Source organism: Alligator mississippiensis, chromosome 6 (assembly GCF_030867095.1).
Source record: "Alligator mississippiensis isolate rAllMis1 chromosome 6, rAllMis1, whole genome shotgun sequence".
Lineage (NCBI taxonomy): Eukaryota > Metazoa > Chordata > Crocodylia > Alligatoridae > Alligator > Alligator mississippiensis.
Window position 1 is genome coordinate 9028316 of NC_081829.1, and position 18051 is coordinate 9046366.

General features: G+C 40.7%; 1 protein-coding gene across 1 annotated transcript in view; it reads left to right on the forward strand.

The window, feature by feature from the left end:
• The window catches only part of LOC102577396 (protein argonaute-3), a 64571-nt gene that overhangs the window by 3186 nt on the left and 43334 nt on the right, over positions 1 to 18051 (forward strand). Inside the window, exon 2 of the mRNA XM_006269877.4 lies at positions 11235 to 11406. Within this exon, the coding sequence (XP_006269939.3) occupies positions 11235 to 11406 (172 nt within the window). The remainder of the gene's footprint in view (positions 1 to 11234; positions 11407 to 18051) is intronic.

Sequence of the window (18051 nt, forward strand, 5' to 3'; positions counted from 1 at the left end):
AGGTAAGGGATGGAGATGGCCGTAGCTCTTAGCATAAGGGGGAAGGTGGAGATGGAATTGCTGGGACTCCCTTAATTGGAGAAAGGTGGCACAGTGGCACAGCGGGTGGAGCTGAGAAATTCAGGAAACACTGGGTGTGGAGCAAGATATATACACACAAGCGTCAAACTGTATTGTCCCCCCTCTCTCCATTTAATTAGAACATCACAATTTAAAAATAGGTAAAATAGGGAGGTGGAGGAATTTGAATTTAAGTGAGCTTTAATGTCAGTAGATAGTAGAGCTGGAAATGGGAATATGAGAAATGGGATATGAGATTCTGATTAGAAAAGATGAGATCTGAGGCACAAAGTAGTTCTCAGTAAAGTAGCAGATTAAGCCAGTGTTAAATTTAACACATTTTCGGGTGATGGTGTGATGCACTTGTGAACTTCAAAAAGGCAGGCATGTTAAAATGCTGCTGCCATAAAGCTGACTGGCTCGCACCATTCAGTCCTGGCAGTCAGCTAACATAACTGCTTATATGATCTTGCAGAAAGTTCTGCTCACGTCAGGAACGTTGAAAACTGGATTTTAATGATTAAAAAATGAAGTCAAATTCATTGTTTCATCTGCTAATGGTCCTCAATCCCTACTGTTGGGACTGTACATTTTTACAAAACAAAGATAATTATCTTGTTGAAAAGTCTGTCTGTCTGTCTTAAATTTGGATTTATAACAGCATAAGAACTTGATTTTTTTCTTCTCAACACTTCTGTGTAAAGGATAAGAAATGGGGTGGTGGGGGGGTTCCAGAAAGACACTGTTTTGGGGAGGGGCAGAAGAATGAAATCAGGAACAATTTCAGTGCATAAACTTTATTCAAGTGCACTTATACAAATTATAACCAAACCTTGCTGGCTACAGGAGAGTATCAGTGGGAGCTGTCAGAATAAGATGGTAATGCTTTACAAAAATTTCATGTGGAATCCTAATAACTGCTCCTTTTAGTACAAGGGTAGGTGGAAAATAGGTTGTCTGTGGAGTTAGTCCCAGTTATTTATTGAAGGTTTTAAGGTTCTGGGTGCCCTTGACATTTATTTAAAAACATAAATCGTTACAGAAAAAATTAGCAGCCAAATCCGCCGTATTCTGGCACTACGAACTAATCCTTGCAGCAAAAAGAATAAAGAATTACCAATTTGCTTCCCAGATCACCCTCTTTGACAATGCCTTCTGTCTTTTAAAAAGATGAGCTTTTGGCGCCTGCCCTGAGTGTTAGCAGATTGTCAATATCTGACTGGGATGAGCGTAGAGCGAGATCCAAAGTTGGCGAGCCTCTGCTAACCGTTTTCTCTTACTCTGCTGATCAGAACTGCAGCACCAGGGCATTGGGAGAAAGGCAGATCTATGGGTGTTTCAATCCTTTAAGATGTTAGTTTTCATTTAAAAACATGAAAACTGAAAGGCTACCAATAATAATGGGGAAAGTATATTATATACTAGCAGTGAGATACCAGATGAGCAAACGAATTCTCCACTTGCATCAGCTTCTCAATGGCTTTAAAATGATATCTTAGAGTCTTGTTTAAAAGCAAACCAAAAAAAAGGCTGGACCGAAAGAAAGCCAACCTCACCTTATTTGTTGCATGGCTGCTACTCTTGCTGATTGTTGCTGACCATCTATCAGTAAGGATTGCTTTCCTGGTTCACGTTTCATTCATAGTATGATCCAGCAGTATTTGTGAGCCATGTCCAAAGCATTTTTTTTTGTCTGTTTCACATAACAAATAATTTTTGGTTAAAATTAATTATTCCACTACTTCAACACACAGCAGTTTTTTACTTCAGGAATTTGTGGTGTTTCTTAATGTTCTCCTCCTACAATCAAACTAAAATGTAATGTAATGTATTACATTCCACAGAGAATTGAATAGATTTTAAAATCCTAAAATAAAACTTAATCACTTTTGTCAGAGGCAAGGATTTCTTAGGGTGATATCTTCTATTGGGCTAGCTGCATAGTTGGAACAGCGTTAGACAAGCTTTTGAATGTAAGATATTCTTCACCCTAAAAAGATGATTTATAGCGATAATGATAATATATCACTCTAAGAAATCCTGGACCGTCACAGTTACAACATCTTTCTAACAGTACCATTACTTTTTTGGAAACTTTTTGCATTAGACTTCCCTAACCATGGAATTCTTTGTTTCCTGGGGCAAGTTCTTGTGTTATAAGAACAATCCAGTTTGTCTAGAATTGTTACGGATGATTTATTCCAAGTTAGAAAAATAGTTTAAAACTTTTGTGGTGTTAGAGTTCATTATCAAACTTTCCATTTTTCCAAACTATATTGAGACAGCTTTTATTAGTGTTCTGTCAACAAATGATCTGAAATATTTATTTGGTAGATTTTGAGATACATTTTGAATACTGAAGTTCAAAATGGTAACACGATGGTGAACACATCTCTCAATTATTCAAGTCATTTCTCTTTTCAGACTTGGTTGGAGTAGTGCAGTGGCACCATAGGGTGCCTTGGCTTGAGATCCTTTTAAGGGTGATGCACAATGTTATCATTGTTAGGTGTGCAAACAGGATTCACAAGATGAAACCTTGAGTTTTCATATAAGAATATATAGTGTTAAAAACATGGTATTTATGAGTCCTTTGCAGTAAAAGAATTGTATCATTTTGCTATACACACAAACAAGTGAAAATTTAAGAGCTGGCATTTTATGAATTGCCTTGAAGTTATCAACGATTGCCTCAAATCTAAGAAGGCGGAGAACCACTGGAACAGACTATGCACTTGGATCATGATATAAAGCATTCACCTGTGGCTTTAAGAAAAGGAGGGTTATAGAATGACCATTTTAGTTCAGGTCTTGAAATACTTGAAGGGTAGTTCTTCAGTTACATTCCATATGATACAAAACTTTTTCCTGAAACCAGGTGAACTAGTCATGATTTAGCTCTTCATTTAGTTTTCTTCATGTGCAAAACCTGTTGTGAAAGTGACTAGATCTTAAGATTACTATCCTTTTTTTAAAGGACTTAGGCAGACAAGGCGTCCGAGTTGCAACCAAGTTTATCAAATGGAACTTCTGAAATAACTTTTTATTTATATTTCCATTTTCTGTCCATGTCAGAACTTCATGATAGCTTTATTAGTGAAAGAGGAAAATTGCAAGATACTTAAATGTTTTTAGGTGGATAGGGAACTTAAATGGATTGTAATAGGATTTCAGGGTTGTGCTAGTTATGTTGGGGAAATTATATCAGAGCTTTCAAAACTGAATATGAAACTTGGTAAATAAAAATGAATAAATTATGAATGAGATCAGGATTTCTTAAGGTTTTTGGTTTTTTTTTTTATTTGACCAACTATATAGTTGGGATAATAGACTGCTAGGCTGTAGATTTTCCATTTTATGTGCTGGATTTCAGTATCTTCCATGTTACGGTAGTGTTGTAGCTGCGGTGGTCCAGAAATTATGCAAGAGAGTTTAACATTGGCCAACTACGTAGCTGGGATAATAAAAGCTATCACCCTAAAGAAATCCTTTCTGTGTGAATAATGTCTGGACTGTGACAGCTACAACATCACTCTTATTCAATGCTTACACAACATCACTCTTATACACCTAAATTATTAACTACCCATTAATTTGAAAGGTAATAGATGCAGTTCAAGTAAATGCATGAATTATTTTGGTAACACAACTTCTGTGGCAAATTTTGGTGCAGTTCAGAAAGCAAGGAGAGATTACTTGAGTTTGATTTCTTGTATTTAGTGGGCAGAAACAACTGCAAGAGCAAATTAGCAGCATCTTTGTTTATGTGCCTGTCGCACACACTGTTCTTTCTTCATGGTGCAGGTAGATCTAAAACTTAATCCAATGAAGATGAACTGCTTTGCTTTAGTAAATAAATAGTTCCCCTACTTAGGGGGTTTTATTGTAAAAATCTTAATTTTTTTTTCCAAGTTCCTGCTGTCTTGTACAATACAATGATTGTTTTTGTAAAGGTCTCTTTAGAGATTAGTTTCATACAGACTAGCTGAGTATGATCACACCAGTGTGTGGAATCACAATCAAGCATCAAAAATTAGTTTGTTAGCTTGTGCCCAGAATTTGGATATTCTGAGATTAAACTAATTTGTGCGAGAAGTAATGTTCAGAAGGCAGGCGTAGATAGCACTTTCACAGGGCATAACACCATTCAGAAGAGTGGCTCTTAGAGAAGGAAATGAGGCATTTTTTCATGTAGCACTTAGGCTTTCTAGCATTAATAAGTACACGTTAGAGCTCATTTTTGGTATTCTGTTTCATTTTTACATGTTATTTTAATTTTCCGTACCCTAGAATGAACTCATTTTCAGGAGTGGTGGGATTTCTTTGAGCTCCACAGACTGGGCCTCTGAGTCCAAGCAGAGGCCAGGGGCCCGCTGAAAGGGAATCTTTTTTCTCTTTTGGAGATCTCTCATGTGCACGGAACAAACCCCTGTCTGAAGAGAGCGCCTGGAAGACAAACCTGCCTTGTGTTATTGAACCACAGCTGAATGTTTTACCTGTCATAGTATTAAAGTCATTTGGGTATTCAGTTAAGGATTTAAGGCTGTATTTCACAGAGAGATTAAAAATGAAACTCATCATTAACCTTTTGCTGTCATTTTCTTGTTTATACTGTTGAAGCATGTCAGTAGCAAATTGATAAATTTTGGCTGGAAAAGTATATGATGTATACGAGTAGATAGATGATCACGTAAGAGAAGCCCTGCTAGCTTACCCCTCAGAGAAGTATACAGATTTATGTGTAGATGGTTCAGTCCTTCAGGTCAGCTGCTTTAGCTTTTCTTAAGTATTACTAAAAATATTTGCAAGTTATTGTGCATGAGCCAGTAAGATGATCTCTTTCACCTGTGCTCTGCTTCTACCATCAGTTCATTTGGTAGATGTCAATTCGTGGCTTACAAGTGTAGCTGAGTGTGTTTAGTTAAATTTCAGGGGAAAGAAGGTGCCTAATTAAATAAGCATGGTTTGCTTCTCCTGGGTCATGCTTACTTGTGTATCTGTGATTCAGAGAAACCACTTTCTGAGCTGCAGGTAGTCTTTCTTTTGATTTTAATGGGAAATTTCAGGTTACAGGTTGAAGTTTTCACTTGCTGAATAAAAGTTTCTGTAGCTTTAAAATTTGCTTAGAGTAAGGCTTCCATTGCCACAAATGCTAGTCCAATAATGATGAGTTGGAACTGGATTCTTTTTATGCAAACAAAGAGCCATATTTTCTAGCCCAACTTAGCTCTCTGAAATCAGAATGCATTTATTTATCCTTGAGATAAGTTTTTCTTCATTGCAGAATATATTTTATAATGCTATATTTAGTTAACTTATCAATTTTAATTCCTTTCTAGGTATTTAATTTTGCTAATCAAACTTTCTAAAGGTCACAGTTTATCTGCATCTCAGTAAAATGCATGATCTTATGTAAATAATGTGTTAACTATTGACTCAATTTTTCAAAATATTTTTGACTAAGCCATTTAAATGTTTTGAAAAAAATTAGCCTTCTCAATGTCCTATACAAATCTGCATACATTCCAGTCACTGCATGTTGAACATGGATATTTAAGCCCAACATATGCTAAAGGAAATTACCAGTGGAAATCCCCTATCAAATGGAGCATAGTTTTGATGTGTTATCTTATTTTTAAGTGCATTACTGCTAGTACTAATGATACTCCATGCATTAAAGCTCACTTCATTTTCCAAGAAATGAAAATGTAGTCCTAAGATGCTATTCTTCTGACTGTTGTTGGTATTTGTTTGGTAGATGTAATAGCCTGTCAGTTTTAAGAAAAACTGAAACTTTCGAAAATTAATCCTAATGCATTTTTTTAGCAATATGCTGGAGCGTTGTAAGGCTTAATTGTTGAACTGCAACTTGGTTTGGGACCCCTAAGCAAAATATAGTATGGAAACAATTACCTGAAAAGTGCTGCTTTTACAACATTCTAAAGATTAATAGGAGTATTAAAAACAATAATAATGGCTTATTTTATCCTGCCATGTTTAATGGAACTTTCTCTTTCTACATATTTGTTCAGAAGCTCCATGTTCACAAGATGGCAATATTCGTGATTTTGAACTTCTTAGGGCCCAGGGCTGCAACCAGTAGCCTACAGAGCCATTGGATCTGACCTTTGAAGCCATTGGCCTTCAGCTGCAGGGGCTTTGCCCACTCCGCAGCTAGGTAGTGGGGAGAAGCAGCAGTTGCTGATGCCATCCTGCCTTACCTGAGCTTGGTTATTCCAACCTGTTGCAGCAAATGTTATCAACCAATGTTGTAGAGTAAGGGGAGTAAGCTTTTCCGAGTCTCAACTTTAATTCATATCTACTGTCCTGTGCCCTAAATCAGTTAGCTCTGTGACAATGCACTTGTGTGTCTGTGTGTACCCCCCCTCCTCCCCGCCCTGCTGAGGTCCAGTCCTTGGCCTTAGTCTGATTTATGCCCTCTCTCGTCTTTTCCCCAAGCTTCTTCACAGTGTCTGCATTATAGATTCAGGCTCTTCCTGCAGGATCCCCACTCTTCTCTGCTGCTGGACCACATCTGTCCTATACTGCTGGAGCCTATCTTTATTGTCCCGGTGAGGATGGGGCCTTCTAGTTTGTGTGTCCTTCTTAGATTCCCCACCCCTTGTCTTTGTAATGGAGATCAGCGAGGGCCCTGTTGCACTCCCAGTATTCAGCCCAAGGTCTTTTTTTTATTTTTTAAACTAGAACCGTAGCATTATTGACTTACTTACCCTTGCATATTTATTTTTGCAATGGTCCTAAGTGAGTGCTACTTTATACTTGTCACGGAGTCTGGGAATGCTGAATTTTAGTTTTAAAATGATTTAAAAAACCTTAGGCACCCTGTCTATCCTATTGTTAGCAAACATTAACTAAAAATATTTTTGTAAGTCATACATGCTAGGAGTAACTAATTCATGCTGTGTAGTGTTTCTGTTTTATTTCCATTAGCTATCCAACGTCCTTAGGTATGAGGCCAAGTGACTCATTGATGCAACATGAGAATGGTAGCTGTCCTCCAAGTCATTCATTTGTTTGTTTTGAGGTTTGAGTCAGATTAGAAGCCTGTAACAGACTTTCATAATGTGCAAGGAAGTTTCTAAATATATTTTGAAAGCAAGCCATTATAAAAGTGTGTAAATTGATTGGGACAGCGATGTCTGGAAATGAGCTGACAGCACAACCATATTTTTAAGTGACTTATCCAAGAAGAGCCCATCTAAAACAAAATGATAGTAAACACAGCTGGTCCTTGTCTACAGTTATTTTAAGGAGAGTCGCAATAGTCTGAGTTTGCAACTCTGCAACCTCTGTTCTTATTCACTTATTAGTCACAGGTTCTTCCTTACACTTGTGGTGTTTTCAAAGAGTCATAAGGTGTGCCATGCAGAGGCAGACCAGTGGGTTGTCTAGCCCAATATCCTGTTTCTGACAGTGGCAACAGTAGATGCTTTAGTGGAAGAATATCTCTTTAATCGCTATTATTGGGCTTGTCCTCCATGAATTTGCCTAATCCCTTTTTGAGCCTGGTTATAATATTTGTTGCAACAGCCTCCAGTGACAGTGAGTTCCGCAAGCGAATTACTCATTGCATAAGTGTTTCCTTTTATGCAATGTGTAGTTTTGTGTTAAACCGGTCTCCTGTTCATTTCAGTAGATACCTCATAGTTCTAGTATTCTGGGATTTGGTGAATAACAGTTTTCTTTTCACTTTATTGATACTCTTCATGATTTGATAACCTTATATTATCTTTTCGCTCAGCTTTCTCCTTCCCAAACCGGAGAGTCCTAGTCATTTCAGTCTCTTCTGGTGTATAGCTGCTCCATCCTGATAAACTTGGTTGCCCTTCTCTGTGCCTTTTTTAATTCTACCACGTCCTTTTTGAGATGTGGAGACCAGAATTGAGCAAAGTATATAAGATGTGGATGCGCCATAGATTTATATAGTGGCATGATTGTTTTTCATTTTTGTTTTCAATTCCCTTTTTAATGATACCCAGCCTTTTTGACCTTTGGCTTTTTTGTTGCTGCTGCACATTGGAGTCATTGCAGATCACAAACAATTGGCTCAAAGTCTTTCCTGAGTTGAAATGGCTAGTTCCAAGCCTAGCATTGTAAATTATAATTTGAGGTTATTTGTCCTCATGTATTTGTACTTGCCAACACTGAAACTTTTCTACCACTTTTTTGCCCACCTGCTTAGTTTTGTGAGATCTTTCTGCAGTTCCTCACCATCGGCTTGGGGTTGAACTGCCCAGAATAATTTAGTCTCAGCTGCAAACTTACTGACTTCACTGAACATTCATTTTTCCATTTTTTTTTAATATTGAAGAAAAATTGGGCCCGGCAGAGCTCTGTGGGAGACTCCCTCGTTACTTTCCTTGCTCCTGAAAAGTGATCATTTAGTAGGGCTCTGCGATGCTTTGGGTGGTGATTCGATTTGGAGGAGATTCAGCCCGATTTGGTGGCCAAATCTCCAAATCTGAATCGAATCAGGGCACCAATTAAAAGGTCCAAATTTATTCGAAGCTCTCTGAATCTTCACAAAAGATTCGGAGAGCTTGATCATTTGGGCAATCCCCGGTGGCTGCACCAGGGAGCCAGGTGGACTCTGAACTGGTAAGTGTGTGTGGGGAGGGGGGAGGGGACCATGGGGGGACCCCTGCTGCCCCCCCACTGCCCCACACTACATGGGGGGCTCTGCATGAACCCCCTGATGCCCCACCCTATGGGTGCCCCACCTGCCCCAGATCCGGCCCTTTAAGAAAATAAACAAAAACAAGAAAAGCCCCTGGACTCCCTGCTCCTGCTTGCAGGGAGGCTAGCCATTTATATTTTTTTTTGTTCTTCCTCTTGCATACAGGGCTTAAATTTAGTTAAGAAAAAATCGCATTAGGCTGGCTCTTCCTGGTCCGCTTACTGGGTTTTAACAAAAAATATCACTTGAATTTAGTTTTCATGTAGGGAAACTGGACAGGAATACTGTTAAAGGTGCAAGGTTCTAATTCTATCTGCATTAGTATTTCATACATATATGAATTTACCATAATGTAATATGGTAATATGTAATTATGTGTTAATATATTGAGTCAGCTTGGGCGCTTGGTAGTAGCTACCTTTTAGTTTTGCTGATATCTGCAATGCTAAAATATTTCTGGAACAGTTAATTTATAGAGCTGTTTCTATGGTTGTGGTGTCAAACTATTCAAACAATGTATTTGATGTTGAAGAGAACACAGAGATCCTGAGAACTGTTTTGCACAAGCTTAATCTGTATGAAGACTCTGTGATGTTTCCTGTTTTTGTACTTTTCCTTTGTCTTGTATTCAGGTTTCCTACAGCACTGGTTTTGGTTTTGGTTATCCGTGCAGTCAGGCACATTTTACTATACAAAGTTTCTATATTGCAAAAATTCCTTAATTTTCTCGTTACCCAGTTCACCTGATGTAAGGAAATGATCTTCCCTGGAGGGCTTTCTATAAGGTTATTCGCCTTTTGAATATAGTTTTTCCCCAGCTCTGACATTTTAACTCCTATGTAAAAATGTGTGGGCAGGAACTGTGCAGCCTGCGTCACTGAGTAGGAGCTCAGCGGAGAGTTTTAACCAACTTCATCAATGCTCTGCAAATCATGACATTTGTATGATGAGTAATTTTAAAAACTCCAAAGCATCTCAAAGTACAATTAGTTTTATAGTCTGTTTCTTGACAGGAAAGAGCTATATTTGCAAGGAAAGATTCTCAATATAATTTTTCAGAAATTGACATGCTTAGTATTAAAATGTATGCTTAGTTTTTACGCATAGTATATCTAACCCAATTCCTGTGGTGAGCATCCTAGTCTAATGTGTACAGCTAGGCGACATGTTAACTTTTAAAATGGTAGAACAGTTGGAGAGAGATTTGTACAGGTTTAGGCCCCACTTTCTCTACTCCCCTCTTCCCCCAACACCTTGTGCTTGATTTTTATAAAATTAATTCCCACAGTTGCTGTAGTACTGAAGTTGTTCAGTCTTGAACACCTAGACATCCTTAACAACTCTTCAGCTACACTCCTTCCTCTTCTGGGTCAATGAGCTTTGGCAAGTGCAGCTACCTTGCAGCTGGCGCATTTAGTGTTTATTTGTTCAGCTCAGCTGGCTGAAAATGGATAATCTCTGCCTTCCAAGATCGTATCCCTTATGCTGTTACTGCTTGTGCATTCTACGGTGCCAGTGACTAAAATACACGGGTCTTGGCACGCATGGACCATCCTGCGATTTCCAGTGCACCTCTGCGCGTTACCTCTAGGGTGGTCTTTACACAGACTTTTTTGGACTTTCCATAGTGATGCAAATAAAAGAAAATGGATTCTCTTGTTGACTCGCTAAGAAAATCCCATTTTATTCACAGCAGTTGTAAGAGTTATATTTTCACCTCTTTCTCTGGGGTGGGGTTAGAAAGGCAGATCATCTGGTGATGAAGTTGAGAGAGAACTTACTCTAAGTCGTTGGGTTTTTGGCTGTAGCAGTTTGGTCTAAAGACAGGCAGGCAAGGTTCTTTGAGTAGATGTGATATCTTTTATTAGGCCAACTGAGGAGTTCGGAAAAAAAAAGTTCTTAGCAAGCTTTCGGACGTCTGAAGAAGGGTGACTGTGCCCGAAAGCTTGCTAAGAACTTTTTTCAAAGTCCAGAGTTGGTCTAATAAAAAATATCACAACTACTCAAAGAACCTTGCCTTATACGCTCCAAGGCTTTTGTCCCATCCCAAGTTTCAGATCACTTGAGGCTAAACATTTTGCCCCTTGGAGGAAGTTGAAAGTTTTCAAGAATCCAGTTGGACAGTTGCAAGGCCCCAGTCTGATTGGTCTGATTCTGTCTTTTCCAGTGTTGTCCCTTTCTGTATTATTTTCTAACCTTTCTATTCTCTGTATGTCTTTCCCACTTATTACAAGCTTATATGTTTCAAGTTCTCAGCAGTCTTTGATCTCCCTTTCAGGCTTTATTGCTTAACTGGTCTGTGCTGTGGTCCATGTGAGCCAGGACTCGTGTTTTAAACCTGTTCCGCATCCTTGCAAATGTAAATGAGTTGTTGTGTGCATTTTAACCTTGCTACAGTGTCGTGAAATATTTTTTCAACATATATTTTAATGCCTTGTGTTCAGGTTCTAATCTGTATTAATTGTTTCCTTGGCAGGACCCGTCGGGGCACAGCCCCTGCTCATGGTGCCCAGACGGCCTGGCTATGGCACCATGGGCAAGCCCATTAAATTGCTGGCCAACTGCTTCCAAGTTGAAATCCCAAAGATTGATGTCTACCTCTATGAGGTGGATATTAAACCAGATAAGTGTCCTCGGAGGGTTAACAGGTAAGTCATTCACAAAAGGTGTCTTACTATTAAATGATATTGACATAGTTAAGCAATAGAAGAGTAAATTTAAATAATGAAAAGCTTTACAAGAAAATGCTTGTTGAGAATTCAGTCATTCCTTTTTCATGTTCCCCCAGAGTTGGATTAAACAGAAATTTTCTCCTTCCATCCACTTGGGTATTCAGATAATATGTGTGTCATTAATACTGGGGCTGAATAATCGGTCAGCAGGCTCCAGGAAGATGTTACATTTGCTTAACTCTGTGGAGAACAAACAGCAACTTTTAAAGTCCATTGTGTCTTAAAGTAAACATGCCATGTTTCTTGCACTTATTTCTTAAAATACTTTCAAATACGAATAATTTCAAGACAATCCTAGAGGGGTATGTTAAAACCTTTTTTCACTAATACATGGCACTAAGATTCACAATAAATATCTGATGTGAGCCAAACAATATTTTTTTTCTCATTGAACTCTCATTCTTGTTCAGCCAACTTAGTAATAGCTGAAGTTATTCAGAATTCAGTCTGCACTCTTTCAGGCATATCTGAGGTTTTCCTTTTTTTCAACCCCCTTTTGTTTTCACAGTATTTACTGCATGACTGGGTCAGTTAAATCCCCTGGTGGTCCGATTTCGAGGTTTATGGTTAGATGGAGAAAAAACTTGCTTTTCTCTCAGTCTAGAACAAGCTTTTATCTGATCTCGCCTGGACCGTTCAGAACTCAGTTCAGAATTTCCCCCACACAAATGTGCGACATCTACTCTGTAGCTGACATTAAAATCAACCACAGTTCACTGCTTACTTATGTAGAAACTAAAAGACAGAAGCTAGGGTTTGGTTTTGCTTTGGGGATGTGAAATCACTGCACTGATTGTGCTGACTTTTACACATGCTTAGGCAAGTAAACTTTAATGGACTTCATTGGTTGGGCTTTTCTCATGTTAGGTAATTTTTATTTTAAAATGCTGAATCACTGGATATAAAATTCAATCCCATTTTAGGCTTGTTATATATACACAGAAATAAGTTCTTACTGTACGTCATCTGCAAGTTAAGCATATAGTTTAACAATGCTCCATTTCCTTGTGAAAGTCTACTTGTGCATTTTATGTAGGTTGTGTGTATTGGTTGCAATATCTGTAGTTAATCTAATTTCCCATTATAAGACCCTGCCTTTGGTTGCTTATAATTTTACTGATCTCTTAACTGCTTGGAGTAAAATTTTTCAAGCCCTGCAAAGACTCTAGATATTTTTTAAATTTCAGCCACTTGAGATTAAGGTATGGGAAAATTACTTTTTTTGCCAACATTAAATTCTCGTCATTTAAGAAAATGTAGTACCTCTGTAGATTGGTGCAGAAAAATGTGTAGCTGGGAGGGCCTTTCTCTTGAACATTTACCTAGATTTGGCTCAGTGAAATGGTTATAAAATGACACTTGACTCTGAGATTTGTTACAAAGCTGACAGTTAAGTTCCCTGCAGGTTGGTTGTGTCTTGAGCATGCTCCAACTGAGGGTTAGAAGAGATCAGTGGGATATTTCTTTGCAGTTCTTCCCAGGGCTCAGACTAGCTGTTGTGTGGGGCACCAGTATTAAACATAGACGCCTCTTCTGCGCTTTGGTCACTTCCCCTGTTGGAACCCAGGCAAAAGGAATAAAGGAACTGGCCTGGAGTCCAGAGAAACAGTGGGATGGGGATGTCTTAGAGTGGACTAAGGAAAATAAGGACAGAAAGGAGCAGACTGGGAGGGAGAATACTAGTGGACCTGGTTTAAGGGTTGAAGCCCTCTAGAATTGGGCCCAGGATTATAGACTATGTCTTTGCTATCAGATGACACACCCTCACAAGTGGGAATGTGCATTTCCCTGGGAATAAACCTAAGTCGCACAATATGTGTTGCTGCTACTTGTCCCTAGGGAACACCCAAGTACGTGCACTATGGCACGCACTCGTGCACACTCTACCCTGCTTCCTTTTTTTAGGCGTGGGGTTTTTTCTGACACTAGGATCACCAATAGTCAACCCCTTTCCTCCTGTGCTGTAAATTAGTAGTGCCAGGAACACTTCCATGTGTATCGCATGTGTGCAGTGCCAGACAGGTCTGCAGTGCCACGTACCGCATGTGTGCGCTCATGTGGAAGCACCAGGGGAGGTGGCTCTGGAACTCACTGGTTTAGTGTCTAATGATTGGTCCACATAAGCTGCCAGTTACTCCAGAAGTAAAGTGGTAGAGGTCTGTGCTGTGGATCCAAAGGATTCGGCTCTGCTCGATGGCACGGGTCCTGGTCAGTATGCCTTTTTATAATAGAATTTGGTTTTAGTTGAGATCTTTTTTTTAAACAATAAAAACTGAAAGTGATTTTCCCCTCTTAAAAAGTTAGAAGTGTCCAGGCTGCAATCAAGAACTCAGTAGCTGGTTTGCACAGGAAACTTTAATTCTGGCACTGAACAGTTCTTAACTGTTGTGGAATTGGCTTTGCAGCCTTGACATACTTCTAACAGTGTTTTTATATGCAGAATTTGCATATCTTGTTCTTAATGTCTTGAATTTTTGGAACAAGCTACGCCTCTGGAGTTCAGAAAATTAGCTTGGTCCAAAATGTGCCAATAAAAAGAATAAATTATTTTATGAAAGCTTGTTCTTTTTCCCTGCTCCTCGTATTTCAGTAAAAACCATTCACCCTCGAAGAGAAGACAGGAAAGAGGGAGACTTTTCTCATTAGTGTCTTATGCAGTTGATTCACCATATGGGAAGCACTGGGTACAGAGCAAATTAACTTTTGCAGCTGGCCTTCATAGAGAAAAGAAAATAGAAAACACACCCATAAATGTCTTTGAAATCTGTGCTGTTTCATCTAAGTATTGTACATACAGTATGGAGCATGCAAATCTGTCCCTCTTCCTGCTGTGTATCGTATTGGGTTCTCATAATACTACTTGGCCATTAGTTCCCATTTCAGATGAATGGTTTCAAGATGCATTTGGATAATACACTAAGAGGTGTTCTATAATATCTAAGCTATTTAAAAGGTCAGTATAATAAATTGCCAAAATTGGGTTTTATTTTGAAAACTCACACACTAAGCTTGTGAACTGCAGATTACTTGGGTACTGTTCTATCAGGTACCCAAAGATTATGGAATCATCATCTGGAGGACTCAACAGAAATATTAACTCATCTGTGCTGACTCTCCTGATCACATTTCTGATTACTGAAAAAGATTGGTTTTAGCTTCTTGTAATTTGGTGGAAGCCTGGACGTTAATAAATGCTAGTTTGCCAAAAGCTGCGAGGGACACTGTGTCTACTTAACTCTCCCTTAAAAGGTGGGGAAGTTTACAGCTGTGTGAAAATCGCACACAACTTGATATCAACTGTTTTGAAGTAATATCTTAATAAATCACCTTGAAAAAACAGAACCCTGTCCTCTTTCTTATTCTTGTTCGCATTTTTAGCGTGGTGTCACTTAATGATTGTTACTACACGTCAGGTTCTTATCAGAGCTTCTGTTGTATTGATTGTTCATTATAGTTTTGTTGTGTGTGTGTTAAAGTTTTCTGCCCATGGTTGAGAGGGGTTGAGAAAAGTTTTGGTTTGTTTTTTTAAACTACTCATCTGAGATTATAGCTGGAGTAGGTAGCACCACCTTACAAGATCATCTTGAAGACCCTTGGTATCAGTGTCTGATAACTGCTAAGGCAAGGGTGGGTTGAAATACAGATCATAGGCCTGCAAATGGATTTTGCCCAGCTCATGGTGGGTCCCTTGGTCCTGCCTGGCCCAAGTGCTGTTTGATCCGTGGTGCAGGAAGAATAGATTTGCATCCTCAATTCTGTATGTACATTACCTAGATGAAACAGTACAGATCTCAAAGAAACTTATGGGAGTGTTTTCTATTTTCTTTTCCCTATTTTTACCCTATTTACTTATCCCTACTGCCACCCCCAAATGTACAGCAGGACTGGGGCAGCTCCACGGCGGGACTCTGTTTCTTGACAGCCCAGGTGGCGGTGGCAGCTCCTTTTGGCTGCAGCTCGCCCCCAGTCCCAGGGAGACTGGCAGGTACCTGTGTGCACTACCTGGCCCTGGCCTGCCCCATACCTGCTCCAGACCTGCCCCGACTAGAGCAGACCGGCTGGGACCTGCGCACACAGGCCAGCCCTGGGCCGCCCTCTGACCACTCCAGACCTGCCCACCCATGATGAGCAGCCGCTGTGGCTGGGCAGAAGCTGCTGCTGGGCACAGGGGAAAAGTGGCCGCCTCTCCTTTGCTGCAGCCGCCCAGAGCCGGTGCCCAGGCTGCTGTGCAGCTCCTCTCCACTGTGGTTGCTGCTGCCCCCAGCACCGCCTCTGGGCTGCCCAGCAGGACAGCAGTGGCAGTGGAGAGGAACCACAGGACAGCTGGGGAACAGGCACCAGGTGGCTGAACCAAGAAGGTTGTGGCAGTGGTGAGGAGCTGGCAGCTGCTTCCAACCCTACCACCCCCCTCAGTGTCCAGCAGCAGCTTCTTCCTGGCTGCCACTGCTGCTTATTGTGGGCAGGCCAGGCCAGAGCAGGGGTGGGGCAGGTCAGAGTTGGGGTCAGGACTGTGTATGTGGGTCCTGGTTGGCTGAGAGCTAGTGCACTCCTGCTGGGGTGAGTCCAGGCTGGGACCAGGGCTGTGCACTCGGCTGCTGCTGGATGCTGGTGACAGGGAGGAGCTGCAGGGCACACAGGCTCCAGGCTGTTGCAAGGCGGGTGGTGGTGTCCAGCCTACAACTCCATAAAACTGCCTGTGTGGCCCACGGGCCCACATAATTTCCACCCTGTGCTAAGATATGACAAAGGTTAGGGCTGAAGTATTTTAGCACTGGATTTCTGTCTTGGGCTGATTTTAAACTTCAGCCCAAACAGTTTATGCATTTCCAAGAATACATAGAGCAGAGGTCAGTAGAGCCTTTCCATCTGACCCCCGGAGCTGTGCCTGTGGCAGCCTTCTGTGGCAGTAGGCTCTCTCTGCGCTTGGCCGTACTCGGCCCCCTGGGGCTCAGGTGCAAGTGAGCTGTCCCTGTGCCCTGCAGTCAGGTGTCGTGGGCTCCAGCTCAGGGGAGGGCTTTTGTACTGTGCTACAGGTGAATGGTGGGAAGGAATAGCGGCAGCAGCCAGGTTCTAATGCCTGCCCATCTCCAGCACAAGCTGGGTCATTCCAGCTCCCCCCACCCAAAACATTGCCAATACTTGCCTTGGAAAGAATTGTTTTGCCCATGATACATTTGTGAGACATGTTATTTAAAATGTTTTGCTCCCATGTTCTGAATTAGGATGTGGGATTTGGCAGGGAGCTGGCTGCTGCTTTGCTATGGATGTGCCTTTGCCATTCTTATGAAAATCCACTCAGATTTGGCCAGGATGTAAGACAGTTCTGTGTGTTCACTAGATCAGTGGTTCTCAACCTTTTTTATACCAGGACCCACTTGCCAACGTTGGCCAGTCCCAACCCAGTAAATAGTTTAAGTAGAAAACAGCCTCCTAGGCCTGCTGGTGCCCCTCACTCTCAACCTGCTGCCTCCTGCCTGAGGCCTGAACCCTCCAGTGTGTGGGGCATGGGGCCCTAAGCAGCCTCTTATAGGCTGGGACTGTGTCAGCCTGCAAGGAGAAACCCAGTTTCCCATGTTTGTCTCATTTTAAAGGAGAATCCATTTTTTAAATTTGTTGATCCATTTTTAAAGTTTGTTTGTGACCCTTTCATATATTCTTCTGATCCACTTTTCTCAACCCATGGGTTGATAAAAGCTGCTCTAGAGACTTGCTAAATTCTGTCCTAGCCAGATCCACAGTTTCTGTCATGGTCTGTGTGCTTCAGCCTCCAACAGCTCCCGGTGCTGACTAGGTAGCGCACGTATCTTCTCCTTTTTATAGCTCCGTATATGTGCTGTCCCGACAAAACTAAGCATGCTGTAGTTACGGGACTTCATGGTCTCAGGACTTTCCCCATATTGGCTACTCCCAGCTGCATTGTGCCAGGAACTGGAATGCAGAGCTTGGAACCCGTCTCGTGCTCTCTATTTTCCTTTGGGTGGCTCCTAGGCAGTATAGAGGAAGGATCCATCTTGTTCCCTCTGCATGTGAATCAAAACAGGAGTGGGAGGAAGAGAGAGAAGTAGATGGAGAAAGAGAGCCTAAGAATAGGGCTGGGGGGAGAGGGAAGAAGAGCAGGCACTACTTGGGCAAAGCATGGTGTAGAAGTAGTAGTAATAATACAGTGTATTTAGACTGTTTTGTGTAATTCATGCACATTATGAATACATAAATTAAGATTGCAAATGCAACCTGAGCTCTGTTATTTCCTACCTTAAATGCTTGATTTTTGCAGCCTTAATGCAGTTTTAGTGTAATAATAAATTAGAGTTTGGGAAAGCATTTTAAGTAGCTGATAGTATGGTCAAATCCTTTTTTATTTCCATATTTTATATTTATAGAAAAGAGTGCTGACGTAGAGTACCTGATATGGTGGTGAAGGTGGAGTAGTTCAGACGTGTGCTACCCATGATTTATGAACTATCACTCAGACTAAGATGCAACTGGTTTGTCAGCATTCGCAACTCTTGCATACCAAGATAAGTGTCTGCTGCTTTACATATAAATGACATGGAACAGAGT